This window comes from Penicillium waksmanii, assembly GCF_028829765.1.
Source record: "Penicillium waksmanii strain IBT 27052 chromosome Unknown utg000004l:1.0-5674109.0:1.0-5678898.0, whole genome shotgun sequence".
In the NCBI taxonomy this organism is placed as follows: domain Eukaryota; kingdom Fungi; phylum Ascomycota; class Eurotiomycetes; order Eurotiales; family Aspergillaceae; genus Penicillium; species Penicillium waksmanii.
This window is the reverse complement of record NW_026643251.1, coordinates 704,382-718,968: the sequence shown is the minus strand read 5'-3', so window position 1 is coordinate 718,968 and position 14,587 is coordinate 704,382. Positions and strand designations below refer to the sequence as shown.

The 14,587-nt window shown below is 47.7% G+C and overlaps 2 protein-coding genes across 2 annotated transcripts; one reads left to right on the top strand and one right to left on the bottom strand.

The window, feature by feature from the left end:
- Nucleotides 1-97: 97 nt before the first annotated feature.
- On the top strand, nucleotides 98-4,160 carry N7481_003126 (ABC transporter permease/ATP-binding protein; the record flags this gene model as incomplete). Its single annotated transcript, XM_057262345.1, has 7 exons — nucleotides 98-422; nucleotides 470-1,044; nucleotides 1,102-1,656; nucleotides 1,713-3,305; nucleotides 3,334-3,657; nucleotides 3,731-3,846; nucleotides 3,908-4,160. 7 exons carry the CDS (start codon nucleotides 98-100, stop codon nucleotides 4,158-4,160), a joined length of 3,741 nt encoding a protein of 1,246 aa, XP_057124006.1.
- Nucleotides 4,161-5,686: 1,526 nt separating this feature from the next.
- ags3 (alpha-1,3-glucan synthase Ags3) lies at nucleotides 5,687-13,039 on the bottom strand (the record flags this gene model as incomplete). Its single annotated transcript, XM_057262344.1, has 6 exons — nucleotides 5,687-5,735; nucleotides 5,791-7,590; nucleotides 7,641-7,936; nucleotides 8,004-12,378; nucleotides 12,446-12,621; nucleotides 12,683-13,039. The coding sequence occupies 6 exons, from the start codon at nucleotides 13,037-13,039 to the stop codon at nucleotides 5,687-5,689; spliced, it is 7,053 nt and encodes a 2,350-aa protein (XP_057124005.1).
- Between the last annotated feature and the right edge of the window lie 1,548 nt (nucleotides 13,040-14,587).

Genomic DNA, 14,587 nt, shown 5'->3' with positions numbered 1-14,587 from the left:
CACCCTTTGTCAATGCCCATTCAACCGATATTGGCCGGACGCGACCGGACGCGACGTGAATTGGAACCTCAGCTCATGTAATACAGTTGGTTCAGTCATGTCTGCGTCAGCAGAGAATATTCTTCTCCAAGAAATCGAGCCGATTGATGGGTCTAGCGCTAACAGGGAGGTAAGCCCTATCGCTCATGACGAGCCCGGGCCGAACACAGCCAATCTTTTATCTGTCTTTGGACACGCGACGGCACTGCAAATATGTACGCTTGTTGGCTCAGCGCTATGCGCAATCTTGAGTGGTGCGGCAATGCCCCTGGTCACCGTGGTCTTTGGAGCATTGGCAGATGGATTCATTAATGGAGACAATAAGTCTCCGGAGTATTCTATTCACAAAACTCAACATCTGGCAGTCATACTGGTGTTAATTGGTGAGTTTCTCCCCTTGCAAATTTGAAATAAGCTAACCATGGCCCAGCGATCGGATCTTTTATCACGACTTTGCTCAGCACATGGGGCTTCAACGCCGTCGGGGAGCAACTCACGCGTCAGGTGCGACGAGACCTGCTGGACTCAGTCATGCACCAGAATATGGCATATTTTGACTATGCTGGAACGGGACAGTTGATCTCGCATCTTGATCAAGACATGAAGTTGATACAAGATGGTATCTCCCAGAAAGCGAGCGACATTATTTCCGGGGTTTCTGGGACCGCAATCGCCCTAGCCTGTGCTTTTATTACCAACCGACGATTCGCGTCTATCTTGGTCAGTCAGCCAATATCGCTCGTCACTCTCGTCGGATTGATGGGGTTCTGGTTGAGCAAGGTTCAGAGAAAGGGGGCCACTCATATGGCCAGAGCGAATGATTTAGCTCAAGAGGTTCTCGGAGCTATGAGAAACGTGATCGCATATCGCAGTCAAGACCGGTATGCCCGAAAGTACTGCACACATCTGGAATATCCATCAAAATTGGATTACCAAGAGCGGCTAATCTTTGGGGTTGTGGTCGCGGGTTCGTTCACTATACTGCACTGGAGTAATGGACTCGGGGTATGTTCACCTTATCTGTGGGTCGTGGTCATTGATTGCATCTGATGAACCTTATAGATCTGGCAAGCAGAGCGATTAATAGGTTTGGGTCAGTGCACCATTTCAGAGGTTTTGACTGTCCTTTATGCAACAACGGTTGCTGGTGCTATGCTGTGTCAAGCTTTGCCCTTTGTTGTAAGCATCACAAATGCCAACGAAGCAGCATGCCGGGTATTCTCTGTTGTCAGAGGAGTGCCGGACGTGAGACCTTCGGAAGATAAATTTTTACAGCCTGATCTAGCCACCGGAGCAATTCGCTTCGATGAAGTAAGCTTTGCTTATCCTTCGCGTTCTGAACATCTGGTACTCGACAATGTCAGCTTTGAAATGCCCGCAGGAGGTACTGTTGCTTTGATCGGACCCTCTGGATCAGGGAAATCGACGATATTTGCTTTGATTGAGCAACTTTATTATCCTTCCACTGGAAGAATTATGATCGGGAATAATCCAATTGAAGAAATGGACTTGATCTGGCTCAGATCTCAGATTGGCTACGTCAGTCAAGACGTCACTTTGTTCAACACAACAATCCATTCCAACATTGCCAATGGGCTCTCACAAAATGCTCAAGAGGTATGCTACGAAAGGACCGTCGGCTATGGAGAAATACTAACTGACGTGGCGAAAAGGCGCTCGACGAGAAGAGCATTCAACAACTAGTGGTAGAAGCAGCTAAAATTGCGTGCATTCATTCATGCATTACCAATATGCCTCAAGGCTATGACACAGTTATCGGAGTAAACGGATCAAGACTGTCGGGTGGTCAGAGACAACGCCTTGCAATTGCACGCGCAGTTGTATCCAAACCAGCGATTATGCTGTTGGACGAAGCCACATCTGCGCTTGATAGCCAATGTGAACATGATGTTCATAAAGCACTTGAATCGGCTACATCCGGGAGAACCACAATCATAATTGCTCATCGCCTCTCGACTATAAGAAATGCAGACAGTATAATCATCATGCAAGGTGGTAAAATCCTGAATCAAGGAAGTGATACTCAGTTGATGCAAAATTGCCCACTGTACCAGGCTCTTATACGACAACAAGAGCTTGGATATGTGGAGCGAGAGCAGATAGGTACATCTGTGGAAGTTACACAGGGCAAGAAGTCCCAAAAAGAAGCCTCTGTTAGCATTAACAATGTGGCTGGCGCCGACGGGATCCCATCGGTGGTCCAACTTGGAAGCAGTATCAGTAGGATCTGGGCCTTGAACTACCCAGAAATACTCTTTACCTCGACAGGGATTTTTCTCAGTGTACTTGCTGGTGCAACGTACCCCATACAAGCTATATACTTCGGGGGCGGCATAATGTCGCTCTTGAAACCCTCTTTAAGCACGGGTGGCCATACCCCTGACTTCTGGGCAAAGATTTACTTGGTCCATGGCTTCATTGTGCTCTCGATATACTGTCTCCGAGGGTTCTGCTTCGCAGTCTCAGCCTCTAAACTTAGCTTCCGGGCCCGGTCTGAGCTGTTTAATGCACTGCTTTCGAAAAACCTCCCTTTCTTCGAAGAGGATGAACATTCTACTGGGGCATTGGTAAGCATATTGTCCTCGGACACTGCCAAAGTGGTGGGCGTATCAGGAACCTCTCTTGGTCTCGTGACGGAAAGTACCACGATGCTTCTTACTGGTGTCCTTATTGGATGCTTGTTTGGTTGGAAAATTGGCCTTGCTGCAACTGCTACCGTTCCACTAGTTGCAGCTTCTGGTTTTCTCCAATACCATATTGTCACAAAAGTTGAGGATTTTGTGAGACGAGATATTCGCGCCGTGGCTATTGCTCACGAAGCCCTCACTGCAATTCGGACAGTAACAGTCTTTGGCCTTCATCAGTCAGTCATGGAATCTTTCCAAGGGGCAATTGAGCAGGACAGCCAAAGTAGATACTGGGCTATCTCGGCTGCCATGTACGCATGCACGACATCGTTGCGCATCTTCAGCATAGCATTCGTATTTTGGTTCGGAGGTACTCACCTCATCGCCACTGGGGAGTACACCATTCAACAATTTTTTATCTGCTTTGCGGCTACAGTGTGGGGAACACAGTCAGCAGCCACCCTCCTTTCGCGTGCTCCAGACATCGCTGGTGCACATTCTTCTGCTCAAAGAGTCAATATTTTGATGGAAGCTCAAGCCACCCATCGCTCTGAAAGACCGGCAAGTGGTATGCCACTACCTTTGCCAAAAACAACGCAAGAGCTTGCTTTCCATCAAGTGAGCTTCAAATATCCAAAGCAGCCAGATCAACTCGTGCTGGATAATTTCAGTTTCAAAGCTCCCGCAGGGTCCTTTTGTTGCTGTTGTGGGATGCACGGGCAGTGGGAAAAGTTCTGTGATAAACCTGATCGAGCGATTTTACACTTACGAAAGTGGCCAAGTAACGCTTAGCAATACGCCAATAGACCGATACTCCCTCGACAGTTATCGTAGTTACTATTCACTCGTTGATCAGAACCCATGTTTGATTGGAAACGATCTGCGAGATTGCCTTCAGAGTGGAGGGCATTTCTTCTCCGACGATGAGATTTATTCAATTCTGAAGGCCGTTGGTCTGAAGGATTTCCTGGTAAGACTTTTTCTTTCGATTCTAAATACTCTTAGAATTATTACGGGGACTCGAAAATTTACCATGCTCTCAGATGTCTCTTCCGCAAGGACTGAGTACTTTAGTAACCGGAAACGGCTCAACACTCTCGGGCGGACAACGCCAACGCATGGCTATTGCAAAGGCTCTTCTGCTACGGCCGAATATTCTGTAAGTCACACAGCTTTTTGCTCACAAGATTCTTTATGCTAAGACTTGTTGTGATTTGAAGTTTGCTTGATGAAGCTACTTCTGCACTTGATGTTGCGTCAGAACAAATCGTCCAAAAAGCTATAAAAGACATGATGAGATATCGCACTACAATCGCCATAACCCATCGACTGAATACCATCGTCGATGCTGATGAAATACTTGTAGTTGACTGTGGCAGGATTATTGAAAGGGGCACCCATGAGGACCTGATGGGAATGGAAGGCAGGTATTGGCAAATGGCTAGGTTGCAGCAACTGGGCGGGACAACCTGAGTGTGCTATTATCTGGACCATTAGTTAAGGATTCCTCCAGTCATGAAGTACCTCCTGCATCGGCAAAGTCGATCTCATTGAATATTTTAATAATCGGATCTGAGAGCAACAAATGGAATGAAGCAGATAGAATACCGTAAAGGGTAGCAAAGAATTAAGTAGGTTGCAACTCCCTCATAATTATAGCACAATCCGTAACATCTAAAGGCTGCCAGGGCTCAGCATTCAAAAAGAATCTAGCGCCATTTCCCACCAATACAACACAATCGCACAATCCTTGCTACATACTTTCCTTTATTTTAACACATATTGCCTGTAGGGTGTCGAGAACAGGGCTTTCCATCCACTCAACTGTACTTAAATCACACGCACCAAAGGGCCCATGCGATCACTAGGTGGCAAATAAGGGTCTCTCTCATCCTGTCTCACCCCATCTAGAATATTCTCACCTAGATCACCCAAGTTTCGCAACCCTAGAACAACGCTCAGATATTTCAGGTTACTACATATTCCTCTTTCCCGGTGTATCTAGCACATACGACCATAGGGTGTGGAGAACAGGGCTTCCCGTCCGCTCAGCCGTACTTAAGCCACACGCCGGCAGGTTAGTAGTATGGTGGGTGACCACATGCGAATCCCTGCTGTTGTATGTTTTTTTTTTTCTTCTTTTTTTCGTCGGGTTCTGTTTTGCTATTGCTTTGATAAAACTGGAGTCCTTTAGGACTTTGTCGTTTTGCGACTCATGACTTGGGTACTAGTTAGTAGTAACAGGGGCCCTGATTGGTCAAGGTGAAAATGAGGCTCTGTTCACCCCGGCCTCGGGTATACACGTGCCTTCCATGCATACTAGTAGTAACTTCATTCTCACCTCTCTCCTCATCTCTTGCCCAACCACCACTTTCCAAATAGAAATTCTTCTCTTCGCCTCGCCAATATTTATCCGCGAATATGGAGAGCACTTCAATTGGTAAGAGGAATTTCCGTCTTGCATGTTTCTCGAAGTTGGCTTATCAACCTCAACAGTCCAAAACGCCTCTCCAATTGTGAGATACACAACCTCTATCGAACCAACCTAGATTAGGGCGGCAACACCTCATGGACCACGGACCTCCCTGAAGACCTCAAGTAATTCACCTCAAGAACAAAGGGGCCGGATAATTTTGCATTTTCTGAAAGCAGGAAACCAGTTTCTTTCATACAGATTCAACAGGCCGCCCAATCTTTCTTGAGATTGGCTTTTTGGTGGCAGTAAAGCCATTTTTTGATAATTGAGTAGCCCTTTACATTCGTACACGACTACCTCAGGATATTCTCTCCCAATTGAATACATGCTTACTAGGCTCTCAGCCATTTGAGCTGTTCTGTTCTCTGGAACCCTTCCTGTCATATTCTTATATTCTCTACTAGTAGCAATAAATACGATTATGAGATATTCTGTCATCGGTACATGAAAAAAGTAGGTGATTATGAAACCATTGGTCTCTAAGTCCAGGAGTTTATAGAAGCGAAAACGGTGGATGGAAAAATCAAGGCCGATTAAGCTGTTCTCGGCGGTAAAATAGAAGGAATCCAAAGCTGCGACATGAGTTAGTGAATAGTAAAATAGCTTGAAGAGATAAAAAGAACCGACCTTGCTAGAAGCTGGAAGAAAAGAGAAATCCAGAACCACGCGTTACCCACGTTATCCACTGATGATCCCACATTCGGAGAGACACCAGCAGGACCGACCTTGTTCGGTGCGAATCCCCGGGCGCAAATTGTGGCAATGGATCCAAGAGCCTGCGCGGCCAGCAAGACGAAGCAGACATGAACTCGAGTCAATGTTTGTAGGAGAATCATTCCCAAACCGACCTGCTGAATCTCATCAAGAACACCCAGCCAAAGCCAAAGGCATCGTGATATAAGGGCACCAGAAGTTAGACCACCGGCCCACGGAAGGTAATAGCCAATGTTAGACGTTCCCCACCACACTTGTGCCCATCGTGGGGCGCCAATACTCAGGCCGAAGACAGGTAAGATCCAAGAATGTTCTTTGGACAAGAACCGGAAGAGGACCATCACAGCAACCCAGACAACAATGAAGAATAACACAACCAGCACGACAACTTCCCATGTTTTGGCGTGATTGGAAGACCAGAGGAAGGACCAATTGCGACCGAATGCCGAAGCAAGGAACCAATTCTGAATAATGACCATGAAGAAGAACCAGAGGACAATGCGGCGGCGGAAAAGGGAGGTGTAGAAGAAAAGGATCTTTCCGGGGGCTTGACGGTAGTACCTGGGCAGACCCAGAGCAAGTAGCACTCCGATGATAAAGCACACTGCAGCAATGGGCATGACCACCGCCGTAAGTTTCCAGCTACTCAAAGCAGCTGTTGAAATTCCTCCTACTTCCACTGCAGTGACCCTAGAGCTCCAATACCAGAGAGCGACAGTGTAAATTTGTTGAAGGCCTTGGATAAGACTTGCACGGAACATCCAGTCTTTCACGGGAACGGCACCCTGGTCACCAAAGTTGAGGGCAAAGAACAAAGATCCACTAGAGGATGCGGCAGAATATACACCTGCGGCGATATTCTGAGCCCATGTCTGACCAAGATTTGAAAGCGCATATGGCGAAACACCAATGATGATGAAGGCCATCGAGTATATAAACCAAGGAAGCGTGAGAACGATCACGGATGGGAAGCGGTAGAAGAGGAACCACCAGACAATGGAAGAGAGACAGTAAACAGCCGCAATAATATAAAGTTTGACGGCAGTTTCACCGACTGTGCCCACCAGAAGTGTGATTTGTGCCGAATTTGTCGCAATGATCTGACCAAGACCCAAGAACAAGGCGTAAACTGGCCAGTTTCCAACACGCCATCTCATGAATCTCTGGATTGCAATTGGCCTCTTATATCCAAGGCGAGAAAGCCATTGATCAATATCGTCTGATCCATTTGAATCTGGGTTATCGGCGGCCTGCGGGAGGCTGTTGCTCTCCGAGTCATCCACAACCTCGTCCAAGTCTGTTCCGGTCACGGGGCGCTCTTCAAGTTTGGGCTGCTTTTTCAATTGTGCGTCGGTATACATGTTGAAAAACTTCTGCTCACTCTTCATCAGGTACACCTCGATACAGTGATCCGTGGCGGAGTTCTTCTTATTCAGATTGGCAAGCTTTTCCTCAAAGCGCCGCGTGAAATGACCCATGCTGTCTGTGAAAGTCGGGTCGACCTTTTGCAAATGGAATACAGGTGTTTCATGGTCCGCAACAACGGAGGGTAATGAAAGAACAGAAACATTCTGTGGGGGTGTAACAAAATTGTACTCGCCAGGACTCGTATCGTGAGAGAGTCGGGGAGATCGTACTGGTGAAGAATCTCGGGAAACGAAACGAGACGATTCTGTGGTCGATAGATTTGAGTCGTTACGGGAGTGACTTCTGCTATCTCCAGAAGATTGAATGACTTCCTGAGATCCGAGGGCACGCTTTACAGCGGCCACTGCCTCTTCGGGGAGATGAAGTTCTCCTGAGGGGTGTCAATGCCATCATCCTCGGCATCCGTGGCATCCCCCTCTGTCGTTCTCTCAAGCATCTGGCTCTCTCTCAACGACCTTTTGACCAGACGCTTCCTCCCTTGTCCGGGCCCGGATCGTCGACCAAGTGACAACTGTCGACGGGGTGAATTTTTGCCGGTATTTTCGGTATCCTGCATTTCCCTGAGCTCGGCTGCTTGTAGCTCTAAAAGGGACGGTTGGACAAGCTGATTGTTTCTCGCTTGGGGGGGTTTCTGAAGCCCCGAGTGTAGAATAACTCGACATTGGGCGAGATCCAGGAGACGATTGAAGGCCTTGTACATCCCAGTAAATATGCGATTCCCGTGATGGGCCTCTGACAGTGTCCTTGTTCTTGTCGTGATGAGTGTGAATTGCCGTCCGTTGCAGAACTTCGAGCTTTCGAACCCATTCAAGAACAGGGAATCTTTGTTTGGCCGAGTTGAGGCGCATTTCTTCTCTAGTCTTTGGCGATGAGTCCAAGGCGGATCCAATAGCGGTTCTCAATTGGTGCAAAAGATGGCGAGCCGAATCGGATTCAACGGTATACCACCATCCCGGCATCTGTCCAAGGCCTCCGATGCGTGCACCAATACCCAGGGCACCTTTGCGACCGAACTCAACAGCCACCAGGCCGAATGGTTCGTCTCGGGACGGAATTAGAGCGAAATCAGCCCCAGAGAAAATGAAGGGAGGAAGTGCTGTAAACTCGGGCTTTGAGAACACGCGACCGGGGAACATTTCCATGATACGCTCCAGTTTGACAGCAGCTAGTCTTCCATAAAGGTCAATGACGGGGCCGATACAGATTACCTGCACATGAAGTCTAGTAGATAGGACACTGGGCAGAATATCGGCAATCAAGTCCACTCCCTTTTGCTTCGACCATCTTCCCACAAATACTAGAAGATCAGCACTGGCATCCTCGTTCAGGCCCGCCCATTTCTGTGCCTGGAGTCTATCATGGCTCGATTCCGCGTCCGTCTGGACCGAAACTTGCACATCTTCCTCCTTAGTATCGGCTGGATCGGGGTTCGGCAAGCTGCCGATGTTGTTCAGACTCCAGAAAATTGGGTATCTGGCCCATGAGCGTTTGCCGTATTTGTTAGATACACCGACTGCGCCAAAGCCACGCTGGTGGAATCGTAAATAGCTTGCACCGGTGTGGAGCAGGTTGAAGACGTTGCCAAACTGACAATATTTGGTTGCGGTCTCAATCGAAAGGTTAAAAACAGAACACACTTCTTGCTTCTCCTTTTGGGTCCGAAGTGGCCAAAGCCCTTGGAATTCGGCGTTGTGTAAGGACAAGCAAACTGGAATGGTTCGTGTGGGCAGGAGATACAGCGGAGCTAAACATCCATGGAAATCGTTGATATGATACAAATCGATTTCAGGCGCTCGTTTTATTGTCTCTGCAATACACTGGTTCCAAGCAGAGTAGTAGATTGCCGAGGGCAGGTCGTCCATCCTAGGTGGATAGACCTCAGTTTTCGTTTGCTGCCGGAACACCGGAGCATCCAGCAGAACGTAGGTGATATTATCCACAACGTGGTACTGAACGTTGATCAGGTATGGTTTGTCCAAGATTGTCACCACGTATGGTTCAACTGGGGTGTCTGTAGGATAATCGACATCACCAACACATGGTACCACCCAGATGAGGTTCTGGTGCTTCAGGTTCTGCCCCATGAGCTGAGCCATGACACCAAGCCCACCAATCTTGATCTTGATATTCCAGTCTTGGATATCATACTCCATGGTAGCTATCAAAACGGTGCGTCTCTGGTCATTTGCGCCTGCCACGGCAATGTCTGTCGGAACGCCATTCTCAGAGAGTGAGCTTTCAAGGTCCTTCTGTGTGGAAAGCCTGTTTTTGACTCTGCGGTAAAGAGCCACGGGTAGCTTTTCATCCTTTGCAACATTGCCATCTTTGTTAAGCTTGACACGGTAGAAGGTCTGAATGAAAATGAAAATTCCGGCCAATCCCATCAAGATCGGGACAGCCCAGAGAAGAACATAAAGCACAAGTTGAGCCCAACCGCTTCCAATAGGAATCAACTCATACCTCAGGTTGGCGTCATTGAGAGAGATCTTCCATCCAAGATGCGGGAATGGAGGCAGATTGGTGATGTTGATAACGTTGGATGACAAGTAAGAGGGGGGAAGTTTTTGCACATTAGAAGAATTTCCAACGTCGCCGTAAACTTCTGTTGTGTCAGGGATGCCTCCCTTGTCAATACCCCAGACGTTCAATTGTCCTACCGATGGCCACTCGTAGACAAAGTCATAGTTCCAACGAGAGGTCTCGGTGTTGTACTTCATTTCACTCGCCAATCCTTGGTCGTATCCATATTGGTTGAAGGGGCCGTTGAACCACAAGTGAGGAAATCTCCGAACGCCATCGCTTTCCCATCCAGAGTCACCTTCCTGGATATAGTCACTGCTCCCGGTGAGTCTGGAAAAGTATTGCACTCGGACATGTGTTCCCTTCCACTTCTGCTTGTCTGTTCCAGTGAAAGCCGAGACATCAATGGTCGTATTGCCACCTTCATATGATGCCCACTTGGACCATGTACTCCCGAAATCTGTGGTGTATCGAAATTTATCCGCACCCGCAGCACTATGCTTGACGAAGAATCCATCATCGGATCTGTGAAGCAAGCTGGTAGAGTAATTGGAGAGTGGAGTTATGAGTGGATTGTTCTCGAGACCGACGCGGAAGAGGAACTTGTCGGTGGAGTTGGTGTAGACTCCAGACGAGGAAACATTAGCGACAGTAAGTTGGTGAATACCGTGGTGAACATTGGTCACGTTCGCGGACCAGGTCCACGCAGTAGGGATCTCGCCGATGAAGTTGTTGCTAGTTGTTCGGGCGGATATCTTTTTGCAGCTAACACTGTCTTTATCAAGAGAGGCAGTGATCCCCTTCTCAGTTGTCGAGTTCAGAGTGATCGCCTTGGTAATGCTGGTACAATCCATCTCTATCGAGTAACCAAGTTCAATTGGCAAAGTCTCGCCCGTGTCTTGTGAAGAAATCAATCGAGAATCGTGACCAAGTGAGAAGTCGGTGACAGTAGGACCAGGCTCCACGAAATCGCTCTTCTTAACATACGCCCGATATTCCCAAGGAAGAAGTTCCATGCTCTTCACACAGCCATAGTCGCTCTCGGGTCCATCTTGAGGAGTGAGCTCGTCATAAGGATAGAAGAGATTCTTCAACTTGGTCCCCGACTTGAATGGAGACAGCAGAGCAGCGCTCTTGTTACTGCAGTCACCGCCAAAGGTTTCTGTCGAGTTTCCATTTTGATACACCAGCCAGAGTGTCTCATTGGATTCTTGTGCTTCTTTTTGGACACCTGGAAAGTAGCTTCGCAAGACTGACCAAAGACCCGTCACTGTGGGAGTTGTAGATGAGCCAGGCAAAAATATGTCCTTTGTCAGTTGGGAGATTGTACTGAGATACAAGCCATCATTTGCGACCGGGTAATGCGCCCGAATCTCGAACATCCGCTTCATGATGTTGCGAAGTGGATGGGCAGGGTTTCGCTGATCATATGTGACAGTTATGTCATTGCAACCATCTCGTCCCTTTTCAATCGGGAAATCGTAAAACTTTGACGTGTTCAGATTGAAACAACCATTTGTCCACCATGCGGTCTGATAAGTCATGGGTTGCCGGCCAAAGAGATAGTTCGATGCAGTTGCATCAAAAACATACATCGCCTGCTCTTCCCCCCACAGAATAAGAGGAATTCCAGGCAGCTCCAGTGTTACAATGTAAAGACCCAGAAGATACTTCTCTGTGCCGTTCTTGATCGAAGGCCAGCGGAAGTTGTCCTGGTTGGATACACCGTACATATGTCTGGGATCCAATTCTCCTGTGAACGCATTGATGAAATCGTTCGTAATGAGCATTTCGTTCCATGCTTCGATGAAATCGGTCGGCAAGTCAAATCCAGCGACTAGATTACCATCCATTCCCAGAAACCGAGTCATTGAACGGTAGATTGTGTAATGGAATGCCGAGGCATCCAACGCTTGCAATCCATCGTCTCTCAGGAAAGCTGCATCTGAGTCATTTGTTAATTTGACGCCAGCACCTGCTGAGTCTGGCCGCTGATTTGGCTGACGTCCGCGCCCAAGATAAAGACTTCCGAATGTATCTCCAGCCGTGATCTCTCCGGGAAGAAAGAAATTGTGTTTGCCGTACTTCTTCGCGCATTCTCGGTAGACAGCAGTGATCTCACTCAAGGGCTCGAGAGTTGTCTGCACAGCCTTATCGAAGCGGAATCCATCGACATCCAAACTTGCAATTTGAGCACAGGAATGTTGAGTGATGATGTCGCGGATCGGTTTATGCCATTCGCGTAAGCGATCCTGCACCGAGGCAAACTTTGTGAGCTGGCGTTGCCAATCAGGGAAGTTTCCAAATGCCTCCAGCTCTCCAAATTGATCAAAGTCTGAGTTGTAGCAACCTGTCAAGTCCTCGGGCCCGCCTGAAGTTATCGGAAACCCAGTCTCGTCCCAGAACTTGGGAAAGTTGCAGGTATCGTTATAGTCGTTGCCGAATTGGAAATCGGCGTATCGTCTCTCGCTGACCCATTCGACTTCGTATTCGTGAGGATTAAAATCGGCCGAATCGTTCAGGTGGCCTTTGAATCCGACCAGATTACTCAGTCTTCATTCCCGGTTTAGGTTAGCTTATAGATGTCCAAAGTGTTTCGAGAAGTAGGACATCAACTTACGTAGCGACCGTATTGTCCACCAGGACGTACATATCACGCTTGTGGATCTCTGCAATAGCCCGCCTCCAATCTTCTAGTGTACCATGATGCATATCCAGAAGGGTCGTGTCGGTCGGTGAATAGCCATCGTAAGCCCAGGGGAGGTTCATCAAATAGGTTCCGGCGAAGTAAATAGCCTTATTCAAAAGACTGGATTAGCGATGGAGCTTTCCTCGGCATAGCCTATCTTTGACTTACCTTGAATCCCATTCCTTGAATATAGTCCAGTGTATCCAGCAATCCTTCCAAATCCCCGCCGTGTCGCATTTGATTGGAGTCGATGACATGCTCAAAGGTAGTCCCGTTGATATCGTCATTTGTTGGGTCGCCATTGGATATCCTGTCGAGAAAGATCGTGTAGACAGGGAAGCGCCAGTTATCCGGTGATGGGTGATATTTATGGTTCGGCCATTCTCCCCAGTAATCGATTGGGGCTGTAGCAGATTGGTTTTCGTTAACATTATAATCGGAAAGTGACTCGTCGTAAGGCCAAGACAAGACCAGTGTGCTCAAGAACGAAAGTATTAACAACGCTGAGCGCTGCATATTGCACATCGGGCGCCTGATGAGCCTGTAAGAGCTCCTGCCACAAGTAACTGTGCGACACGACGTGAACGAATGAAGTTATCTTGATACGCTGAAAATGAAACATAAATTGAAAAAATGGGTTGGAAAAGATTTAGGAAAAAGCGAAAGTGAAATGTATACGAGAATTGGATTCAGAAGACAGAAAGTACATGTCTACATCAGTCTACCTGCGACAGACGTTCCAAATTGAAATCTTTTCGAGTACTCTATACATGGCGTCAGACCCTTATCGGGCCGAGCGGGACTGGTAGGAGTCGGTATGCTCCGCTATACAGGACAGACCCACGAACCGCAAACCTATCGGCCACGCTGTGTGGGCACGTCTTAGGTGGGTGTCTCGGATAGATCCCATGAAGGATCCCACGCGGCTGATCGGTGAAAATATGCCGATCCAAAGTTCAAAGCTCTTTGGCCAAGATGCAGCTGAGGCTGTCAATTTTACTTGCAAAAGTCTCTTCTGCCCAGTTTCTTTTTCGTTCTATATCTGGTAGAAGAAAATTACCAAATGGGTCTTTGCTTACATCTTTCTACGGTTATTTTATCAGGCCGGAATTATTATTATTTTTTCCCATTGTTTCACCGAACATCGAACAACGCTCCAACAATCGCCCCACAGCTACAACTCCGTGTCTGAGGCGTCAGAAGCAGAAACCCGCCAACCCCCCCAATACATTTTGAGTGAGCCAGTAGTAAGGATGATAGATCTGGTTTCCAGGCTGTTGAACGGTATTCTTTTTATAGAATCCCCACTGACCCCTCCACCTCCCAATTCGCATATATTAAAAGCTTGAATCGGTAAGCCTCCCGACCCGCTTCGCTTTTTGCCCCAACCCTCTCGGCTTGCCTTGGAATCCCGATCCAAGGGCATGCACATATGCAAAGAAGCCAATTCTGGTCGATTTCGTGGTTCTGGACACTCTGTGAGCATGTTGATATGTAAATATTTGATTTTGAGTTTTGGTAATGAATTTCTCGAGGAAGTTCGTGTCTCACTTCAATATGCAAGACGAATGCAAGATAAATGCATCTAGATCCTTGTTCAAAGTCTGATAATTAACCGACCAATTATCATAGATGTGACAGGGCTACAGGTCAATCCACTGGAGTGAATTAATCGTAAGATTGCTGTATCTTGAGCGTATCGGCCCCTGGGGGTTGAGCTAAGGAAGAATAGGACTAATAGAGCGAAAGCAAGACAGATAGGCTGGTGTGTCGCGTCAGAGTGTCCGAATGTGGCTGAATGTGCGTATCTGAATCAATAGGAAAAATGCCTCACTAGAGCAGTACAAATGCGTGGAAAAAGGAAGCAGAAGCGTGAAAGTAAAAGGTCTGAAACTGTGATAAGAACTTGAAAGCTGAAAGTGGTGGAGTGGGTCAAGATTGCTCACCGGAAACCTAATTCCGGCTATAACGCCAAACATCGCCACTGTCTTCAACAATTCTCCGATATGGTGTAGTGGCTAACATCGCCGTCTCTCACACGGCAGCCGGGGGTTCGATTCCCCCTATCGGAGT